The sequence below is a fragment of the Pseudonaja textilis genome, chromosome 1 (genome assembly GCF_049901715.1).
Source record: "Pseudonaja textilis isolate UNSWEBS1 chromosome 1, rPseTex1.2, whole genome shotgun sequence".
In the NCBI taxonomy this organism is placed as follows: domain Eukaryota; kingdom Metazoa; phylum Chordata; class Lepidosauria; order Squamata; family Elapidae; genus Pseudonaja; species Pseudonaja textilis.
In genome coordinates, this window is record NC_141990.1 from 325,324,958 (window position 1) to 325,342,233 (window position 17,276).

The 17,276-nt window shown below is 44.5% G+C and overlaps 1 protein-coding gene across 1 annotated transcript in view; it reads right to left on the reverse strand.

The window, feature by feature from the left end:
* Positions 1–1,850: 1,850 nt before the first annotated feature.
* Positions 1,851–17,276, reverse strand: part of CERS1 (ceramide synthase 1) — a 53,216-nt gene continuing 37,790 nt past the window's right edge. The window contains exons 2-7 of the mRNA XM_026699045.2: positions 16,485–16,644; positions 12,377–12,557; positions 10,274–10,435; positions 8,026–8,173; positions 4,428–4,561; positions 1,851–2,734 (exon numbers count right to left, since the gene is read on the reverse strand). Coding sequence (XP_026554830.1) covers positions 2,692–2,734; positions 4,428–4,561; positions 8,026–8,173; positions 10,274–10,435; positions 12,377–12,557; positions 16,485–16,644 — 828 coding nt within the window. The 3' untranslated portion in view covers positions 1,851–2,691. The remainder of the gene's footprint in view (positions 2,735–4,427; positions 4,562–8,025; positions 8,174–10,273; positions 10,436–12,376; positions 12,558–16,484; positions 16,645–17,276) is intronic.

Below are 17,276 nucleotides of genomic sequence, written 5' to 3' on the forward strand. Positions count from 1 at the left end.
ATTGTTACTTCAATGGTTGCTATCCAACTGATTGTAAATGAAGGACAATCTGCACGTATGCATGTAATATGCCTATTGTATATAAATGGTATATGTGATTTACAAAAAAGTTTTTAAAAAAGGAATGCAAAAATGATCAGTCCCCGACATACACTTTTATTTCCAAAAATTTCCTAAGAACCTTTCTTGAAACATAAAGCGTGGTAGGTGGTTGCAATCCTGTCTGGAAATGTTGCCATGGGGCCAGTCACAAGATGGTAGCAAAGGTCAGCCTCACTACGCAGTTTGCCTTCTAGTCAATGGATGGGATGAGAAATGCAAACCTTGGCAGCTCTTCCATGCATCGGCAACACCATTTTGTGAGAGCAGCCACAGCATGCTCTAAGCCAGGGGTGTGTCACACACTATCGGCCCACAGGTCGGATGCGTTATGCACAGGCCACGCGCACTCCACCTCCACAAATGGGGGAAACATGTCGCATGATGGCAACGTGACATGGCAATTTTGACACCTACCCTGTAAAAAATAGTTCTCATACTTGACAACTTTTTAAGATGTGTAGGCTTCATCTCCCAGAATTTATTGTGGTTCGCTGGCAGCAGGTACAGATGGCTGAGGTCTTGGAGAGTGAGGACTTGAATGAGGGGCCTGCATGTGATGCAGGGATGGGGCCAGGACCATCAGGGAGTGGGGTGCTGCCTTTGGAGCTTGTGGAGTCTGGCAGCAATGATGAAGAGGCCCCTGAGGAGCCTGTGCCCGGCACATACACGCACAGGGCTGCTCGTAGGAAAAAGCAGCTGCAGCAGCACAGGCAACTCGGGAGTAAGGCTGGAAGGTGATGGCCGCTCCCAGAACGGATAAAAACCAGCCCTCAGAGATGGGATTCTTTGCAGGAAGCAAAGTTCTTACACTTCAAGTCCTCGTGGAAGTTTGGTCTATCCTGGTTTGTTTTCAAAGACTTTTGGCTTTGAATATTTCTTGCACTTAATCTTGTGTTCTTGGAAGCCTTGCACAACCTTGACAGGGCTTGTTGTTATCTGGGACAATTAGTTTTAATAGCGCTTTGCTGTGGATTAACGGAACTTACAGAGATGCATTAAAGAGGTTTTGCTTTTATCTATGTTTTGCATTTGATTTGATTTGAACGAGGCTTGGGTCAGAACAGAATTCCACAGCCAGCAAGGAATTCTGGGAGTTGAAGTCCACACATCTTAAAGTTGTCAAGGTTGAAAAACACTGCTCTGAACTTTCCAGATATGGTAGCTCATTCTTAAAAAAGATGATTCTATTTAAGACTGGGATGTCCGGGGAGAAAAGTGCCAAAAATTACGAGAAAATATCCACAATCATGCAACTGAAACCCTGTCATATTATGGTTTGGGTACCAAAAAAAAAGGGGGGGGGAATAGAAGTTCAAACATGATTGTAGCCACCCCGAGTTTTGTGACACTATCACCATCATGCCTATTCCAGTTTCTTCATCTTGGCAAGTTTAAAAATGAGTGGACTTCAACTCCCAGAATCCCTCAGCCAGCATGGTAAAAATACAACCCAATCAAAACCCTTTAAATGGCATCAAGGAAAAAAAAAATCACCCAGCAGTGAGGTACCAGGTCGGCTTGCTTGCGGTTTCTTGTTCTCTCCTAATCCAAAGTTATGCCTCAATTTTGAGAGAGATAGACTGCCTCTGACAGGGAGGTACCGTTGCCTGGAAAATAACGACAGGGATCGATAGGAACCTGGGAGTTGTGAAATGAAACCCGAATATGGATTGGTGCATCCCATCGTGCAAGTATTTCTATATAAACGAAAACCTGTTTTCAAAGACAATTCAGAAAACATCACCATCTTGTGAATCCAAGCCTTATTTTATATACAACTTCTCCAATACACGCAGTTAAGACAAAACACTACCGCCGCCCTTTTCTTCCTCTCCCAACCGGAACAAAGGGCAGGGGGAAAAAAAACAAACATGATTTAGAAAAGGGAAGGGGAGGGGGCTAAAAAGTGCCGCGAGGCATTGTGGGATACTCCTTTCCAACCCCAACTTGCAAGGCTGAAAATTCATCGATTCGCACATGTGCTTCTTCTACCATTGCTTTTGCCAGCTGGAGATCCTGAAGGGATTTCCGCTCCACCCCCCACCTTCTTATTTCCTCTTCAACCAATCAGGAGTCCTGAACCAAGGGGAAAAGTTTCGCCTCCTTGGGGCCATCACTGAGAAGGCCCTGCTGCGCAGAAGCCACAGAAAACTTGACAGTTTCTCATCTCTCCACCCTGGTGGGAAACTTTTCCTACTAGGCGCCACTGATGCACCAGAGGATGGAAGCAGCTTGTGTGTGTGTGTGTGTGTGTGTTTGTGTGTGTGTGTGTGAATGTGAATGCCCTGCTCCAACCTGACTGGGCTAAACGAAGTGTCATGGGCCTCCTTCCTACTTCTAGTTTCCATCGCTGCCAATGGAAATCCAGCTTGAAATCCAACTCCAGGGTTTTGCTTTTTGTTTTTTTTAAGAAAAAGAAAATTTATAAATCGCTCCCCGATTAGAACTTAGTTGTCAACCCTGGGCGGGATAGGGTGGCAGTTCTTATTTTCTTCAGTTCACCCCTGAACAGGCTGGAGTTTGAATGAAGGGTTCCTTGCGGGTTTCTCCAGAATTTGGCTCTGTGCAAGCGTGGTCCTGCGAGCGCCTCTATAACCGTTTGTCCTTCACGATGCCGTTCTTCAGGTGATTTCTAGGGAGGAGAAACAAACGACAACTAGTGGGGGGAAAAAAAATCAGCTTTTACTATTCGGTTGTGCCTTCTGACCATTGCCTCGGGCATGGCCATGCAGATGAGTGGGTGTCATGCCCCTGTCAGAATCTGATTCGGAGAGGGAGGTTGAACAGCTGACAGGGAGTGGGAGTGTAGCTCTGTGGAAGAAACTGGGGAAGGGCAAAGTCCGACTGGGCCGAGCAGGGGAGAGGTAGAGCAAGGCAGAGGAAATTCGGAGGAAGATCCAGGCCCCACCCCCTCTTCATCCTAGGGCACGCAGGGAGGAACGGAGAAGGGAGCAACATGGGTTGCATGGCTTACGGGGGAGGAAAGGGCCCTGATTCCCTTCATTAGCTGCAGCTGGGAACACAGTGTTTAAAAAGGGAAGCAAAGATGTTGGAAGCAAATTGTGAGTTTTCTGGTATTGTGGAGGCTTACCTGGGTTCCTGGCATCTTCCCAATTGTGTGTGTTTTGCTGGCCTTTCAATTCCTTATCCTGCCCTGTCAAGTTAATTACTACAGTGTGGTTTGTGTGGATTTTTATTTACAGTTTGTATGTACTTTGTTTTCGGACTGAATTTCCTCCACTTGGGAGAATTTTTTCTCCAGCCAAAGGCAACATGGACATTGGGGGCAAAGTTGGAGATAATAAAGGGACTCTTCTTGCTTATTTGACTATGTTGCCTTTGTGCCACGCCCCGAGTCATCTGTGAGCGTGGCCCTGGAATCGCCTCTAATACGAGTAGTCCTTGACTTACGGCCACCGTTGGAACCAAAATGTCAGTCACTAAGCAACGCGGTTGTTAGGTGAGCCTTGCCTGATTTTACAACCTTTTTTGCCATGGTCATTAAGCCAATTTCGCTTCCCCCACTGAGCTGTTGGTTGGAAGCCTCCTGGGAAAGTTGTAAATAATGATCACATGACTCTGGCATGCTATAAATGTCATAAATATATGCCAGGTGCCTGGATTTTGATCATGTGACCGCTGGAATACCGATAGTCGTAAGTGCAAGGACTGGTCGTAAGTCACTTTTTTCAGTGCCACCATAATTTGAAATGGTTGCAACACAACAGGAGTCTCTCTTACTAACCACACTTGTAAGGAAAGTCCTGGAAGGTGCACCTGCTCTTTTTCCAGTAGCGGAGATACACACACACACACACACACACACCGAAGGCGCCACAGATGTGCCACAGATTCCAAGAAAGAATTCCAATACAGTTCCAGAAAGGATTCAGAAGCTTGGACTATCAGTGGCTGACCAACAGGGAGACGAATAGCTGTCTGCTACACCTATTCGTCTCTGCCCCCTGCCTTTTCCCACCAGAGCTAAGGCGGGTCTTAGCTAGCAGCGGTAGCTTTTCCATCCTGAGGACCAGCCCATAGAGTCCTGCTGCTCTCCTCTCCTCTCCCTTCTGCGCATTTGTGTGTCAGGCATGGACACAGCTGATCCTCCTATTCCTCATCAGCCATACCTGGACCTGGAGAGTGTTGATTCTCCATCTGGGGGCTGACGGACAGCCCAGGCATCCGCCTTCATCTCTATCTCTGACAGCTCTATTCCCACTCCCCCCTCAGAGCTCTCAGACTGCCCCGACTCACTCTGCCTCCTCCTCTGATTTGGCCTGCAGCTGACAGGCCACAACACTGCCGCTTCTAGACTTACTTACCCTTCCTTCCAAGAGTTGTGGAGATGAAGCTCCTTGTCTGTCTTCTTAGAAGCAGCATCAATATCATATTCACGTACATCCTTCACTTCCTGCACATGTCCCAGCAAAATCTTGGCCACGAAAACAACGATGTACTGCCGAGAGGAGAAGAGGGGGAAACCAATCAGCTTTGCTGGATCACAGATTTTCCCATCGTGCTTTTTTGGCCTCTTACCTCCTTTATCAACCTGCCATTTAGCATATGGGGATATATCCATTCTCAGATTCAGGTTTACATTCAATGGTATGGGATGATTTAAGATTCTCTCTTAGCCTAGCCTACTTCACAAGGCTGATGTGTGATCTGGGCAGTTAGAATCGGTCTGCTGGGGAGAAAATTCGATCAAAGGCAAGACACACATCTCGGGTTACTTCCTGTGGGAACAGTAAAGTAAAGGTAAAGGTTCCCCTCGCACATATGTGCTAGTAGTTTCCAGCTCTAGGGGACGGTGCTCATCTCCATTACAAAGTCAAAGAGCCGGCGCTGTCTGAAGACGTCTCCATGGTCATGTGGCTGGCATGACTAAACGCCAAAGGCGCACAGAACACTCTTGCCTTCCCACCAAAGTGGTCCCTATTTTTCTACTTGCATTTTCTAACATGCTTTCGAACTGCTAGGTTGGCAGAAGCTGGGACAAGTAACGGGAGCTCACTCCGTTACGCGGCGCTAGGGATTCGAACTGCCGAACTGCCAATCTTTCTGATCGACAAGCTCAGCGTCTTAGCCACTGAGCCACCCTTCAGTTCTAGGCAAAACCATGTGAATGTAAAACAATCCAGTAACAACTGGCTACAGCTAGTGCTCAGCTCACTGCCATTCATTTAGCGACCGTTCAAATTTACAACAGCACTGAAAAAAGGGACTTGTGCCCGTTTTTCACACTGATGACCCTGGCAACATCCCCATCGTCACGCGAACAAACTTCAGACGTTCCGCAACCGGTTCATATTTATGATCACTGCAGTAAAAGGTGTGATCACCTTTTGCCACCTTCTGAGGAGGAAGGAAAGTCAAAGGGGAAGCCAGATGCACTTAACCGGGTTATTAACTTAACAACTGCAGTGATTCACTTAACAACGGTGGCAAGGAAAGACGCACAATGTGGCAGAACTCAGTTAACTGTCTCGCTTAACAACCGAAATGTTGGGCTCGATTGTGGTCGTAGGTGAAGGACTACCTGTAAAAGGGCCATGAAGAGCACAATTATATTGACTAGGTCTATAATTACAGCCACATATGCACAACCGCAGGCTCTCTCTCAGGACCCTGGAAGCATGGCTTCCCTGTGGCCTACCCTCTGGAAAGAGATTCCCGCCAAAATCTAGTGGCTCGCACGGCTGTCATTCAGAAAAGCCAAGAAACCATTGGTCCTTCACCCAGGCTGTAGAGGAGGGAGGGAGGGAAATGGTTGTGTTTGCCAACATTTATCTATTTCTTGTTAATTTTATATCTTGTAATTTCTTTGTTCCTTCCTGTGAACCACCCTGAATCATGGAGAGTTGGGTAATAAATACGTTTTGTATTATTGTTGGAGTCCAGAAGATGTGTAGGATCGCAGCCCCAAGAGGGTGTAAGGAATATAGACTTTACGGCAGGTCTTCTCAGTAGTGGCCCCAAAGTCCTGGATCAACAGTTGGTTCCTAAAGATGCACCTGATTCCTTTGCTATTAACCTTCCACACAATGAATAATAAAGTGATTTTGTTGGGCGGAATGTGTGCATGTTTAGCAGTGACATTTTCTTTGGGATTCTACTTTGCTGAGCTGTATTTATCAATGCAGAAGGCTTTGCCATCTATGTTTGTGAGGGTTATTGTATTTTATTGTTTTTGTTTGTAAATAACTCAGAATCTTTAGAAAGGGGTGATATATAAAACCACACTTATCCCCTCCTTTATTGGGGGGATCAAAGTAGTTTATATAGCGTTCCCTTTTATTTTTTTCCTACAACAACCCCTTTGAAGTAGGCTGGGCTGAGGAGAGGACAGGCCACATTTCCCTTAGGAGCTCAAACCTGAGTATCCCCAATCCTAATCCAGCACCTTCACCACTACAGATAGTCCTCGATTTATGATCACAATTGAGGTTGTTAAGTGAATCACCATAGTTGTTAAGTGAATCATTCCAGCATTGACTTTGCTTGTCAGAAGCTACCTAGGAAGGTTACAAATGACAAACTCAGCATCCCGGGTGCCAAAGTCTGATCACATAATTGTGGGGATGCTGCTGCAACCGTCATAAGTATGAGAAATGGCTTTAAAGTCACTTTTTTTAAAATACCATTTTGACTTTGAATGGTCATTGAATGAATGGGGATAAGTCAAGGACTACCTGGGTGAAACCAGGGTCAATGGCAGTAACTGTGAGAGGGATCTTGGAGTCTTATGGGCAACCAGCTAAATATGAGCCAGCAATGTGCAGCAGCCGCCAAAAAAGCTAATGCAATCCTAAATTGTATTAACAGAGGGATACAGTCAAGATCAAGGGAAGTACTAATACCACTCTATAAAGCCTTAGTAAGACCACACCTAGAATACTGCATCCAATTTTGTTCATCACATGATAAAAAAGATGTTGAGACTCTAGAAAAAGTACAGAGAAGAACAACCAGGATGATTAGGGGACTGGAGACCAAAGCATATGAAGAACGGTTACGGGAACTGGGCCTGGCTAGTCTAGTAAAGAGAAGAACCAGGGGAGACATGATAGCAGTCTTCCAATATTTGAAGAGCTGCCACAGAGAGGAAGGGGTCAAGATGTTTTCCAAGACACCTGAAGGCCAGACAAGGAACAATGGATGGAAACTGAACAAGGAGAGATTCAACCTGGAAATAAGGAGAAACTTTCTAACAGAACAATCAACCAATGGAACAGAAGTTGCCTTCGGAAGTTGTGGGAGCTTCATCACTTGAGACTTTCAAGAAGAGATTGAAGTCCCATCTGTCAGAAATTATGTAGGATCATGATGGCAAACCTATGGCACGCAGAGCCACTTGTACTGGCACGTGAGCCACAGACAAGCTTACCTCACTGCGCATGTGCGCGCCTCACAGCTGATTTTCAGCTGCTTTGAGGCCTTTTCTGGCTTCCCAGAGGCTTGAAAAAAGCCTCTGCAGGATGAATAGGCCCATTTTGTCACTTCCTGTAAATACCGGGAGTGACGAAATGGGTCTATTTGGCCTGCAGAGGCTTTTTTCAAGCCTCTGGGAGGCCAAAAAAGGCCTTAAACCAGCTGAAAATCAACTGTGAGGCCCAGTGCAGTTAAGAGGAAGGCAGCAGCGTGGTGCGGGGGGATTGCGCGCATATGCACAAGTGGCACACATTGCCTTCAGGGTGCTGGCATGCAAGTGTGCATGCATGAGCGTGCGCACAATTTTTGGCATAGGAGTTCAAAAAGGTTAGCCACCACTGGGTGTAGAGTCTCTTCTGGGGCGGGGGGTTGGACTAGATGACCTACAAGGTCCCTTCCAACTCTGGTTATCTGTTATCTGTACTTCACACTGGTTGGTGCAGAGTTGGTAAAAGCCGGACTAGCCTCTGACAGGAGCCCTTTACTTACCAGGAACCAATAGATGTTCATCAGCGTGAGGATAAACAGCAGCACGTTGAAGAAGAAATAAAATGGGATATTGGGGACAGACTGGAGGCTGGTGTGGCAGGTCGCATAAAGCACCTTCAAGGGGAACCAGTACAAACGGAACCAGAACCTGGAAAAGGGCAGTAAAGTAGCAGAAGCAAATTTAGACCAGGGTGGGGAGACAGCACACATGGCTGAGAGGGTCGGTTGCTAATTAAAATAAGCAATCTTGCAGATTGAGCCTGGCAGGGTGATAGGAGTCCCAAGTTCTATTCAGCTGAAAGACAAGAAGTGGACCAAACCTCCACTGCATACGGTGGATTGCCAAATTTAAGAAAGCTGTAGCATTCAGGCAGAAATTTAAACCAGGAGAGTGCAACCTTGGCAACTTGAAGACTTGTGGACTTCAACTCCCAGAATTCCCCAGCCAGTCATGAATTGAAGCCTTCAAGTTGCCATGATTGGACATGACGGATGCTTTAATTGTGGAACAGCACACAGGTTTTTCTCTGAGAGTGGTGGTGCCGTGGCCTAGAGCTGAAGCGCTCGCCTCACAATCCGGAGGCTGTGAGTTCGATCCTAGGTAGAGGCAGCTATTTCTCTCTCTGGGCATGATCAGAATATATCTGCTAAACAAAGCTCTGTATTGGCAATAGGAAGGGCATCCAGCCAGTAAACACTCAGCTCTATTCAGTTGCCTAGACTCCACCCCGCAAGGGGTTATGGCGTCATTAAAAGATGGTGATAACACAGGGTTTTCTCGGATTGCTGTTTTTGAGAGGGCTCGTAGGTGCTCCAGGCATCCAACAAGCTGAACTTGCGGAATCAGGATTTCCTTTCCTGACCTGACCTACCTGGAAGGGTTTACATCAATCAGGAAAGCCTATTTTCCTTTATCGCCTTACTGTAAAAGTAACAAATTTCCCTTGTCCAGTCATGTCGGATTCCAGGAGGGAGTGTTCATCTCCTTTTCTTAGCCGAGGGAATCAGCATTGTGGGAAGATGCTTCCGTTGGTCATGTGGCCAGCATGATGACGCCAAAGCATGTGGAATGCTGTTACCTTCCCACCGAAGTGGTACCTATTTATCTACTTGCATCTTCCCACCAAAGTGGTACCTATTTATCTACTTGCATCTTCCCACCGAAGTGGTACCTATTTATTTACTCGCATCTTCCCACCAAAGTGGTACCTATTTATCTACTCACATTTGCATGCTTTCAAATTGTTAAGATGGGCAGCAGCCAGGGCAAGGAACAGGAGCTCACCCTATTGTGCGGCCCTCAGGTCTTGAACCTGGGCTGTTGACTTTCCAGCCCACAAGCCCACTGTTTAACCGTAAAGCCATCATGCCTCCCTCCTTACGTTGTAACCTAGCAAATTAGAGTGAGTCTATTCTGAGCTTCCTTCTCATGCTTTCTCTGTTTACTGGGCTTAATATTCTTATTTCATTAACCATTTTTGCAATTGTCACTGCTGAGGCTTTCTGCCCTATTCTTCTCCCCAAACATTCACAAGCAGATTTGGGCTTTGAGGGAAGTTGCAGGCAGACTGGAGGCTGGTGTGGCAGGTCGCATAAAGCACCTTCAAGGGGAACCAGTACAAACGGAACCTGGAAAAGGACAGTAAAACAGCAGAAGCAAATTTAGACCAGGGTGGGGAGACACACCTCAGCGCACATGGCTGAGAGGGTTGGTTGCTAATTAAAATTACCAGAAAGCTTTCTGCTTAAGAGCAGTCTATCTGAAAAAGGCAGAAGACGGGGCCACGATGTTCCACAGAAGATTCAAGTGGAGCAAGAGCCAAATACAGGTAGTCCTTAACTTACAACCATTCACTTAGTGACTGTTCATAGTTACAACAGCACCAAATTTTCGGATGTTTGGCAAGTAGCATATATTAATGATGGTTGCAGTGTCATGTGACCAGCGTTTGCAACCTTTTGACAGGCAAAGTCAATGGGGAAGCCAGATTAACTTAACAACTACATTACTAACTTAACAACTGCAGTGATTCACTTAACAACGGTGGCAAGAAAGGAGGTAAAAATGGGACGAAAGTCACTTAGGAATTCCCTTGCCTAGCAATAGAAATATTGGGCTCAATTGTGGTCGTAAATCAAGGACTACCTACAATAATTCATAATATTCTTCTCCAGTTCCTTTTGTAGGCTGGGGTCCCATTAGATCTGAGGACCACCCTCAAATGTGGTCTGAGGGAACCAGACTCACCAACTAATGCTGAAGGAGACGCAGCCGGCATTAGAAATGGTGTCGTTTAAACGGTGGTAAATGCCACCCCGGTACTTGAAGTAAACATTGAGTTTGGTAAACTCCAACTGGATGTCACTGAAGTCATGAAGGAAGAGCACAAGAATCCCTATGTTGTGGTATCTGTGAGGAAAAGAAGAGTGCCGTTACTATGCTCCCAGCTTTTCAATTCAGCAGGCCGCAGATAACGAGAGGCCTGATCAAGGAGAGATTCAACCTAGAAATAAAGAGAAATTTTCTGACAGTGAGAACAATCAACCCATGGAACAGAAGTTGCCTTAAAGGTTGTGGGAGCTTCATCACTCGAGGCTTTCAAGAAGAGATTGGACTGCCATCCACAAGGTCCCTTTCCAACTCTGTTATTCTGTTCCACAGTATTTTCCTCACTCCAACGATCCAGGTAAAAATCATGTCACTGCATCTTAATTGACAGCAGGTTTTAAACAGAACAATACAAAGTCTTGCTGCAGTATTGGGCACGCTAGAATTGGCATCGGTGAGTAGATTTGCATAAGGTAGTCCTGGCTTTACAACTGGTCGTGTATACTTTTTGGTTTCCTGCAAAAAAAAAAGTCCACTGAGTGCAATGGGTTTGTTTAATGACCATGGTCTTCGTTTAATGACCATGGTCTTCACTTAATGACCGACAAAACAAAAGGTTGCAAAATTGGGTGTCACGTGGTAACCTGCTTAAAGACGAGGACAACTTACAAATGTAACTGCAGGCTCAATTAATGTCGTGAATTGAGGATTACCTATCCTTTTTACAAAATGAGAGAATGCCCTATATAGAAATGATGCTGCTGTCACACACGGGCAATTCTGATCTCCTCTGAACTGCAAACTTATGTGAATATCTGCCCTATACATACAGTCCTCGACATACAACCATTTGTTTAGTGATAATTCAAAATTACAACACTATAAGTCCATGTTGGCAAACCTATGCCACACATGCTGGAAGTGGCACGCAGAGACATTTTGCCCAGCACGTGAGAGGTCGCCTGGAAGAGCCCAACTCTGCATGTGTGCGCGTGCCGCCACCCAACAGCTGATCGTTGGGTACTTGGCATACATGCTCAGGAGATGGAGGGGTGTGTGCAGGAGATACGCACGTACGCACAGATGAATGGCGTGCGAGGAGGAATCTTGCGTGTATGCGCAAAAAAGCATGAGGGGGAAATCACACGCGCATGCGCAGATGTGTGCTGTGCAAGGGGGAATTGTGGACACATGCGGAGATGCATGACGCACAAGGGGGAATCACACATGCATGCAGACGTGCGGTGGGGGGTCATGCGCATGTGCAGGAGGTGTGGGGGGGACCCAGTACACATTGCCTTCTGGGTGCTGGCATGCGAGCACATGTAAGCGTGTGTGCAATTATCAACACAGGAGGTGAAAAAGGTTACCCACCACTGCTATAGGTAGTCCTTGACTTATGCCCACAAATTGAGCCCAAGCTTTATTAAGTGAGACATATGTTAAGTGGGTTTTGCCCCGTTTTACGACTTTTCTTGCCATGGTTGATAAGTGAATCACTGCAGTTGGTAAGTTAGTAACCTGCTTGTTAAGTGAATCTGGCTTCCCCGTTGACTTTGCTTGTCAGACGGTCACAAAAGGGGATCCCATATTCCCAGGACATTGCAACCATCATATAAAAGAGTCAGTTGCCAAACATTTGAATTTGTAACCATGGGGATGCTGCAATGGTCGTAAGTGAGAAAAAGAGTCATAAGTCACATTTTATTAGTCCCGTTGTAACTTTGAAACGGTCACTGAACAAACTGTTATAAGTCGAGGACTTCCTGCACTGGAAAAAGTGACTTAAGACCATTTCTCACAATTAGGAACGTTGCAGCATCCCCATGGTCACGCGATTAAAATCTGGACGCTTGGCAAATGGCTCATATTTTGGAAACACTGGGGGCTCAATTATGGTCGTAAATGGAGGACTACCTATATGGTGAACATCACTGCGAGGTCACAGAAGCTCAGCCAATAAGGACAGTCCGGTGGAGCAGCGCAGCCAATGGTGCGACCGGACGAAGCCTTGAGAATTACCTGAAAATATAGGAGAAGACAATGAGAGTGAGGGTGACCACGTGATGAATGAGCATGACGACCGAATCCTTGCGCCAGGCGTCCATGTAGAGGGTGGCATAGATAGAATGGGCATAAAAACTGCCCTGTAGTAGGTAGGCGAGGACGATATCCAGTGGCACCTCCATTCCCCTTTCCCAATCTGGAAAGCCAGGCAGAAAAAGAAGAGACGGTGAGCTCAACACAACATATTTGGATATAGAATAGTTAACAGAAATCTTTTATTGGCCAAGTGTGATTGGACACACAAGGAATTTGTCCTGGTGCAAATGCTCTCTCTCTGTGTACACAAAAGAAAAGATACATTCATCAGGACTCATAAGGTACAATACTTAATGATAGTCATAAGGTACAATAAGCAATCCAATCATACTAGGAAACAGTCAATATAGATCGTACGGATACAAGCGACCAAGTTACAGCCGTACAGTCACAAGTGGGAGGGGATGGGTGAGGAGTGATGAGAAGATTAATAGTAATAGTAATGTGGACTTTATAAATAGTTGGGACAGTGTGGATATGCAGCATCCAAAATACTTAGAATGACATGACAACAGACCACTGAGCTGGCTTGGCTTGTTGGCCATGACTAGGCCCAATAAGGGCAGGGGTCTCCAATCTTGGCAACTTTAAGCTTGGTGGACTTCAACTCCCAGAATTCAACAAAGCTGGATGGGGAATTCTGGGAGTTGAAGTCTGCCAGGCTTAAAGTTGCCAAGGTTACAGACCCCTGCTATAGGCTACTGTTATGCAGCAAAGTCCCCTGTTCAGACAATTGCTTTGATCAGGACCAAGCACTAGTTTGCAAAAGTAGGTATAGGTACTCCTCGATTTATGACCGATTGCTTAGTGACCATTCGAAGATAGGATGAAGTTAGTTAAAATTCGCATTAAACTGTGATTTTAAAAGAAAATTTCTGTAAGACGATGTATCGCTGGTATTTAAACCCAGACCAGTTATCCAGAATGCATAAAGGTATTTCAAATGAATGTTGGAAATGCAAATGTAAAGAAGGGACTTTTTATCTTTTATGTGATAAAGCAAAGAAATATTGGAGTAGGGTTCCTGTTCTAATGCAGCAAATTCTTAAAGGGAATAGAAGGATAAAACCAGATTTTTTTCCTTTTGGGCTTAATGAAAAAAGACTTGGGGAAAATAATTGGAACTTTGATGTTATATATGTTGTTGGCAGCAAGACTAAATGCACAAAAATGGAAGGACATGATTCCCACCATGAGATAGATAGATGATAGATTAGATAGACAGATAGGTAGGTAGGTAGGTATAGATAGGAGATAGATATAGATAGATAGGTAGGTAGGTAGGTAGGTAGATATAGATAGATAGATAGATAGATAGATGATAGATAGATAGACAGACAGAGACAGACAGACAGACAGACGATAGGATAGGATAGATGACATAGATGATAGATAGATGGATATAGATAGATATGTACTGTTGTTTCTACTTGGAAACAGCTTCTGAAGTTTGTGCTTGAGGTGGAAAAAAATGAAACTTTGATTTGGGGTTTTACTGATGAGACTAATCTGTTGTTATAGAAATGGCTGGTTTATGAGCCTCGGTGGCACAGTGGTCAGAGTGCAGTACAGCAGGCTACTTCTGACTGCCGGCTGACTGCAATTTGGCAGTTTGAATCTCAAGGTTGACTCAACCTTCCATCCTTCCGAGGTCGGTCAAATGTGGACCCAGATTGTTGGGGCCAATATGATGACTCTCTAAACCACTCAGAGATGGCTGTAAAGCGGTATATAAGTCTAAGTTCTATTGCTATTATACTATTATGGAAAAGTAAAACAATTGAGGCTCGATGATAATTGCTTTTTATTCTACTGCAACACAGGGAGTCAGAAGTCAACACCTTCCCCTCCTATTTATTTTATTTGGTTTGTCAATTGCTTACAAGATAATAGGTATAAGTAAAAACATAAGTTATGAATACATGGATACATATAAGAAAAATAAAAGAAACAATAGGACAAGGACGGTTTCCCTCCATTTTATCTCCTACTGCTTGCTTTTGTATTTTATATTATTTAGCTACAGTAATTAAAAAAACTGTAATTGAGGATGGACCTACCTTGGGGCTACTTATGAGCTGGATTTCAAGTTCTAATTGTTGTCCCTTTCTGGAGTCACATGGCCACACACTTTGGGTGCTCAGCAACATGGCTGCATTTACATCCATATGCAATATCCCACAGTCATGTGACTGTGTTTTATGACGGTTTTGTTAAAAGCTAGCACTTGCTTTTGATTTTCGGCAAAACCGTGTAAATAGCGAACTACTGGTTCACTTAAGGACCGCATCTATTTAATGACCACCACAAAAAGGGTAGCACAACCAAGTCAGTCACGGTCCACTGACTGACACATTTTACAACTGTCACGACTATGATGATCAGGCTCCATTACGGTCGTAAGTCGAGGACTACAGGTAGAAGCTTTTGAACTGTTAGAACAGCTAATGCACAAAAGTTGAATCCAGCATTGTGGTCAAGAGGTCTGCAATTGAGATGTAGTGACAGGAAAGATGCAAATTACAGGAATTGGGTCATATTTTGAATTCTGGGGAGAAAAAAATAAATCACCCGATGAAGTCAATTTCTAAAAACATAAACTCGCAGCACGAACAGCTTGCTTTTTTTTTTAATGATTAAAAAAATATTTCAGACAACAACAGATCTCTTATTCACACAGGAAATGTGTTAAATTAGATTACTTTTTAAAATAACTTTAGGCAAAGCTTTCTTTACTGTTATAATAAATAGTTATTTTAATTCATTACGCAAAGAAGCTTGTGATAATAAGCTTAGGGAGGTATCAGGTTTTAAAACTGATGTCCAAATTTATTACAGCATGAAACATACAGCATAAGTATTGAGATATCCTCAGAAATGTCTGTTTTATTAATTTGCTTATCAAATGTCTCTACACTAAATGAAGTGTTTTCCTGAACAAAGGACTGTTGGTTTCATTCCTTTCAGACTAACAAGCCACTACCAACCTGCACTACAATGCCCATCCTCCTCAACTAAGCGACCTCATTTCACTGGAAATCTAACACTTCTGGAAGGTGAGTCACATAAAAACCCTGACTGCTATTAACTCTCCTTATCTACTCTTAAGTAAAAGAACAGCACTGCCAACCTGAAAAAAATGCTTTCGTAAAAGAGATCCATGTATTTATCTAATTTTTATATCTGAAAACCTTTAGTAGTTTACAGTTAATAAAAGACTTGATTTTTTTTTAAAGAAATCAGGCACCCTGTCTAGGCAAAACTTTGCTTTATTAAAATGTTTAACCTCAAACACTAAATTGCAATCCTCTTAATAATTTTGTTTCTGCCACAAAAACTTGCCGCAGAGCCTCCAAATGAAAGAACTCTCCTCAATGGGAGAAACTTGTTTCTAAGGATGCTCTTCTTTCCCACAACTAAGGCCGGAAGCATGAAAACAAACGAGGTTTTGAGGCGACATGGCAGGTCTCCTTCCAGATTCCTGGGTTACATGACATGAGGAGTCTTTTCAAACTGCAGAGACAGCATTAGATTCTCATACCAAATGTAAATGACCCAACATTAAACACAGAGGTGTGGTATCCAGCAGGTTCTGACCAGTTCTGGAGAACCGGTAGCGGAAATTTTGAGTAGTTTGGAGAACCGGCAAATCCCACCTCTGACTAGCCCCCATCTATTCTCTGCCTTGCACAGGAGAACAGAGCTGGAAAGCAGGTTAGTGGGGTGGGGAGGGAATGGAGATTTTACAGTATCCTTCCCCTGCTATGCCCACCAAGCCACGCCCACAGAATCAGTAGTAAAAAATTTTGAATCCCACTACTGATCAAACATTCCCCAAAATCAGGGGTGTCCAATCTTGGAACTGTGGACTTCAACTCCCAGAATTCCCCAGCCAGCCAAGCTGGCTGGGGAATTCTGGGAGTTGAAGTCCACAAGATTTTAAAGTTGCCAAGGTTGGACATGGCTACTCTCAAAGCTTTCCCACCTACCCCCTACCCACTCAATATGGCCACAATGCTTAGCATACCATAAAAGACAGAAGGTGGATCATGGAAAAAGGGGTATCCAGCAAAGAAGAGCAAGTAAGTGCCGTACAACCAGGAGATGATGTAGAAAGACAGTTTCCAAGCACTTTCAGGCATCTTAGCAGCATCCTTGGGAGGTAATTGACACCACTCGGCGACAGGCTAAAAGAGAGAAAAAGATCAGTAGGACCGGTTGACCTCCGATTTTCCACTCTTCATTTACAGCTGGGGGGGTTTCCACGAGCTCTCACCTGAGCATCCCCCTGTGGATACAGGTAATCCTCGACTCAGAACCACAATTGAGATGAAAAATTGATATCACTAAGCAAGACAGTTGCTATCTGTTTTATTATTAAGGTTGGGAAGTTTTTTTTTTACAACCTGAGGGAAAACAAAACGGACCCAAATCTTTTGAGATTGCCAGGTTTTGTGTGATTTCAGCAGTTTGTCACGGCCTCTCTTCTTCAATAGTCCATAGTGCGGGTAGTCCTCAATTTACAACCACAATTGAGCCCAAAATATCTATTGCTACGTGAGACAGTTGTTAAGTGAGTCCCCCCCCGCATTTTACTTTTCTTGCCACAGTTGTTAAATGAATCCCTGCAGTTGTTAAATTAGTAACATGGCTGTTAAGTGAATCTGGCTCTTCCCATTGGTTTTGCTTGTCAGAAGGTCACAAAAGGGGATCACATGACCTCAGGACACTTGTGTAGAAAGTTAGCACCCACCCCTCTCCCAGGAAAATGAAATATTTTAGGATATACTAAAAAGGCAGAATATTTCCCCTAAAAAGA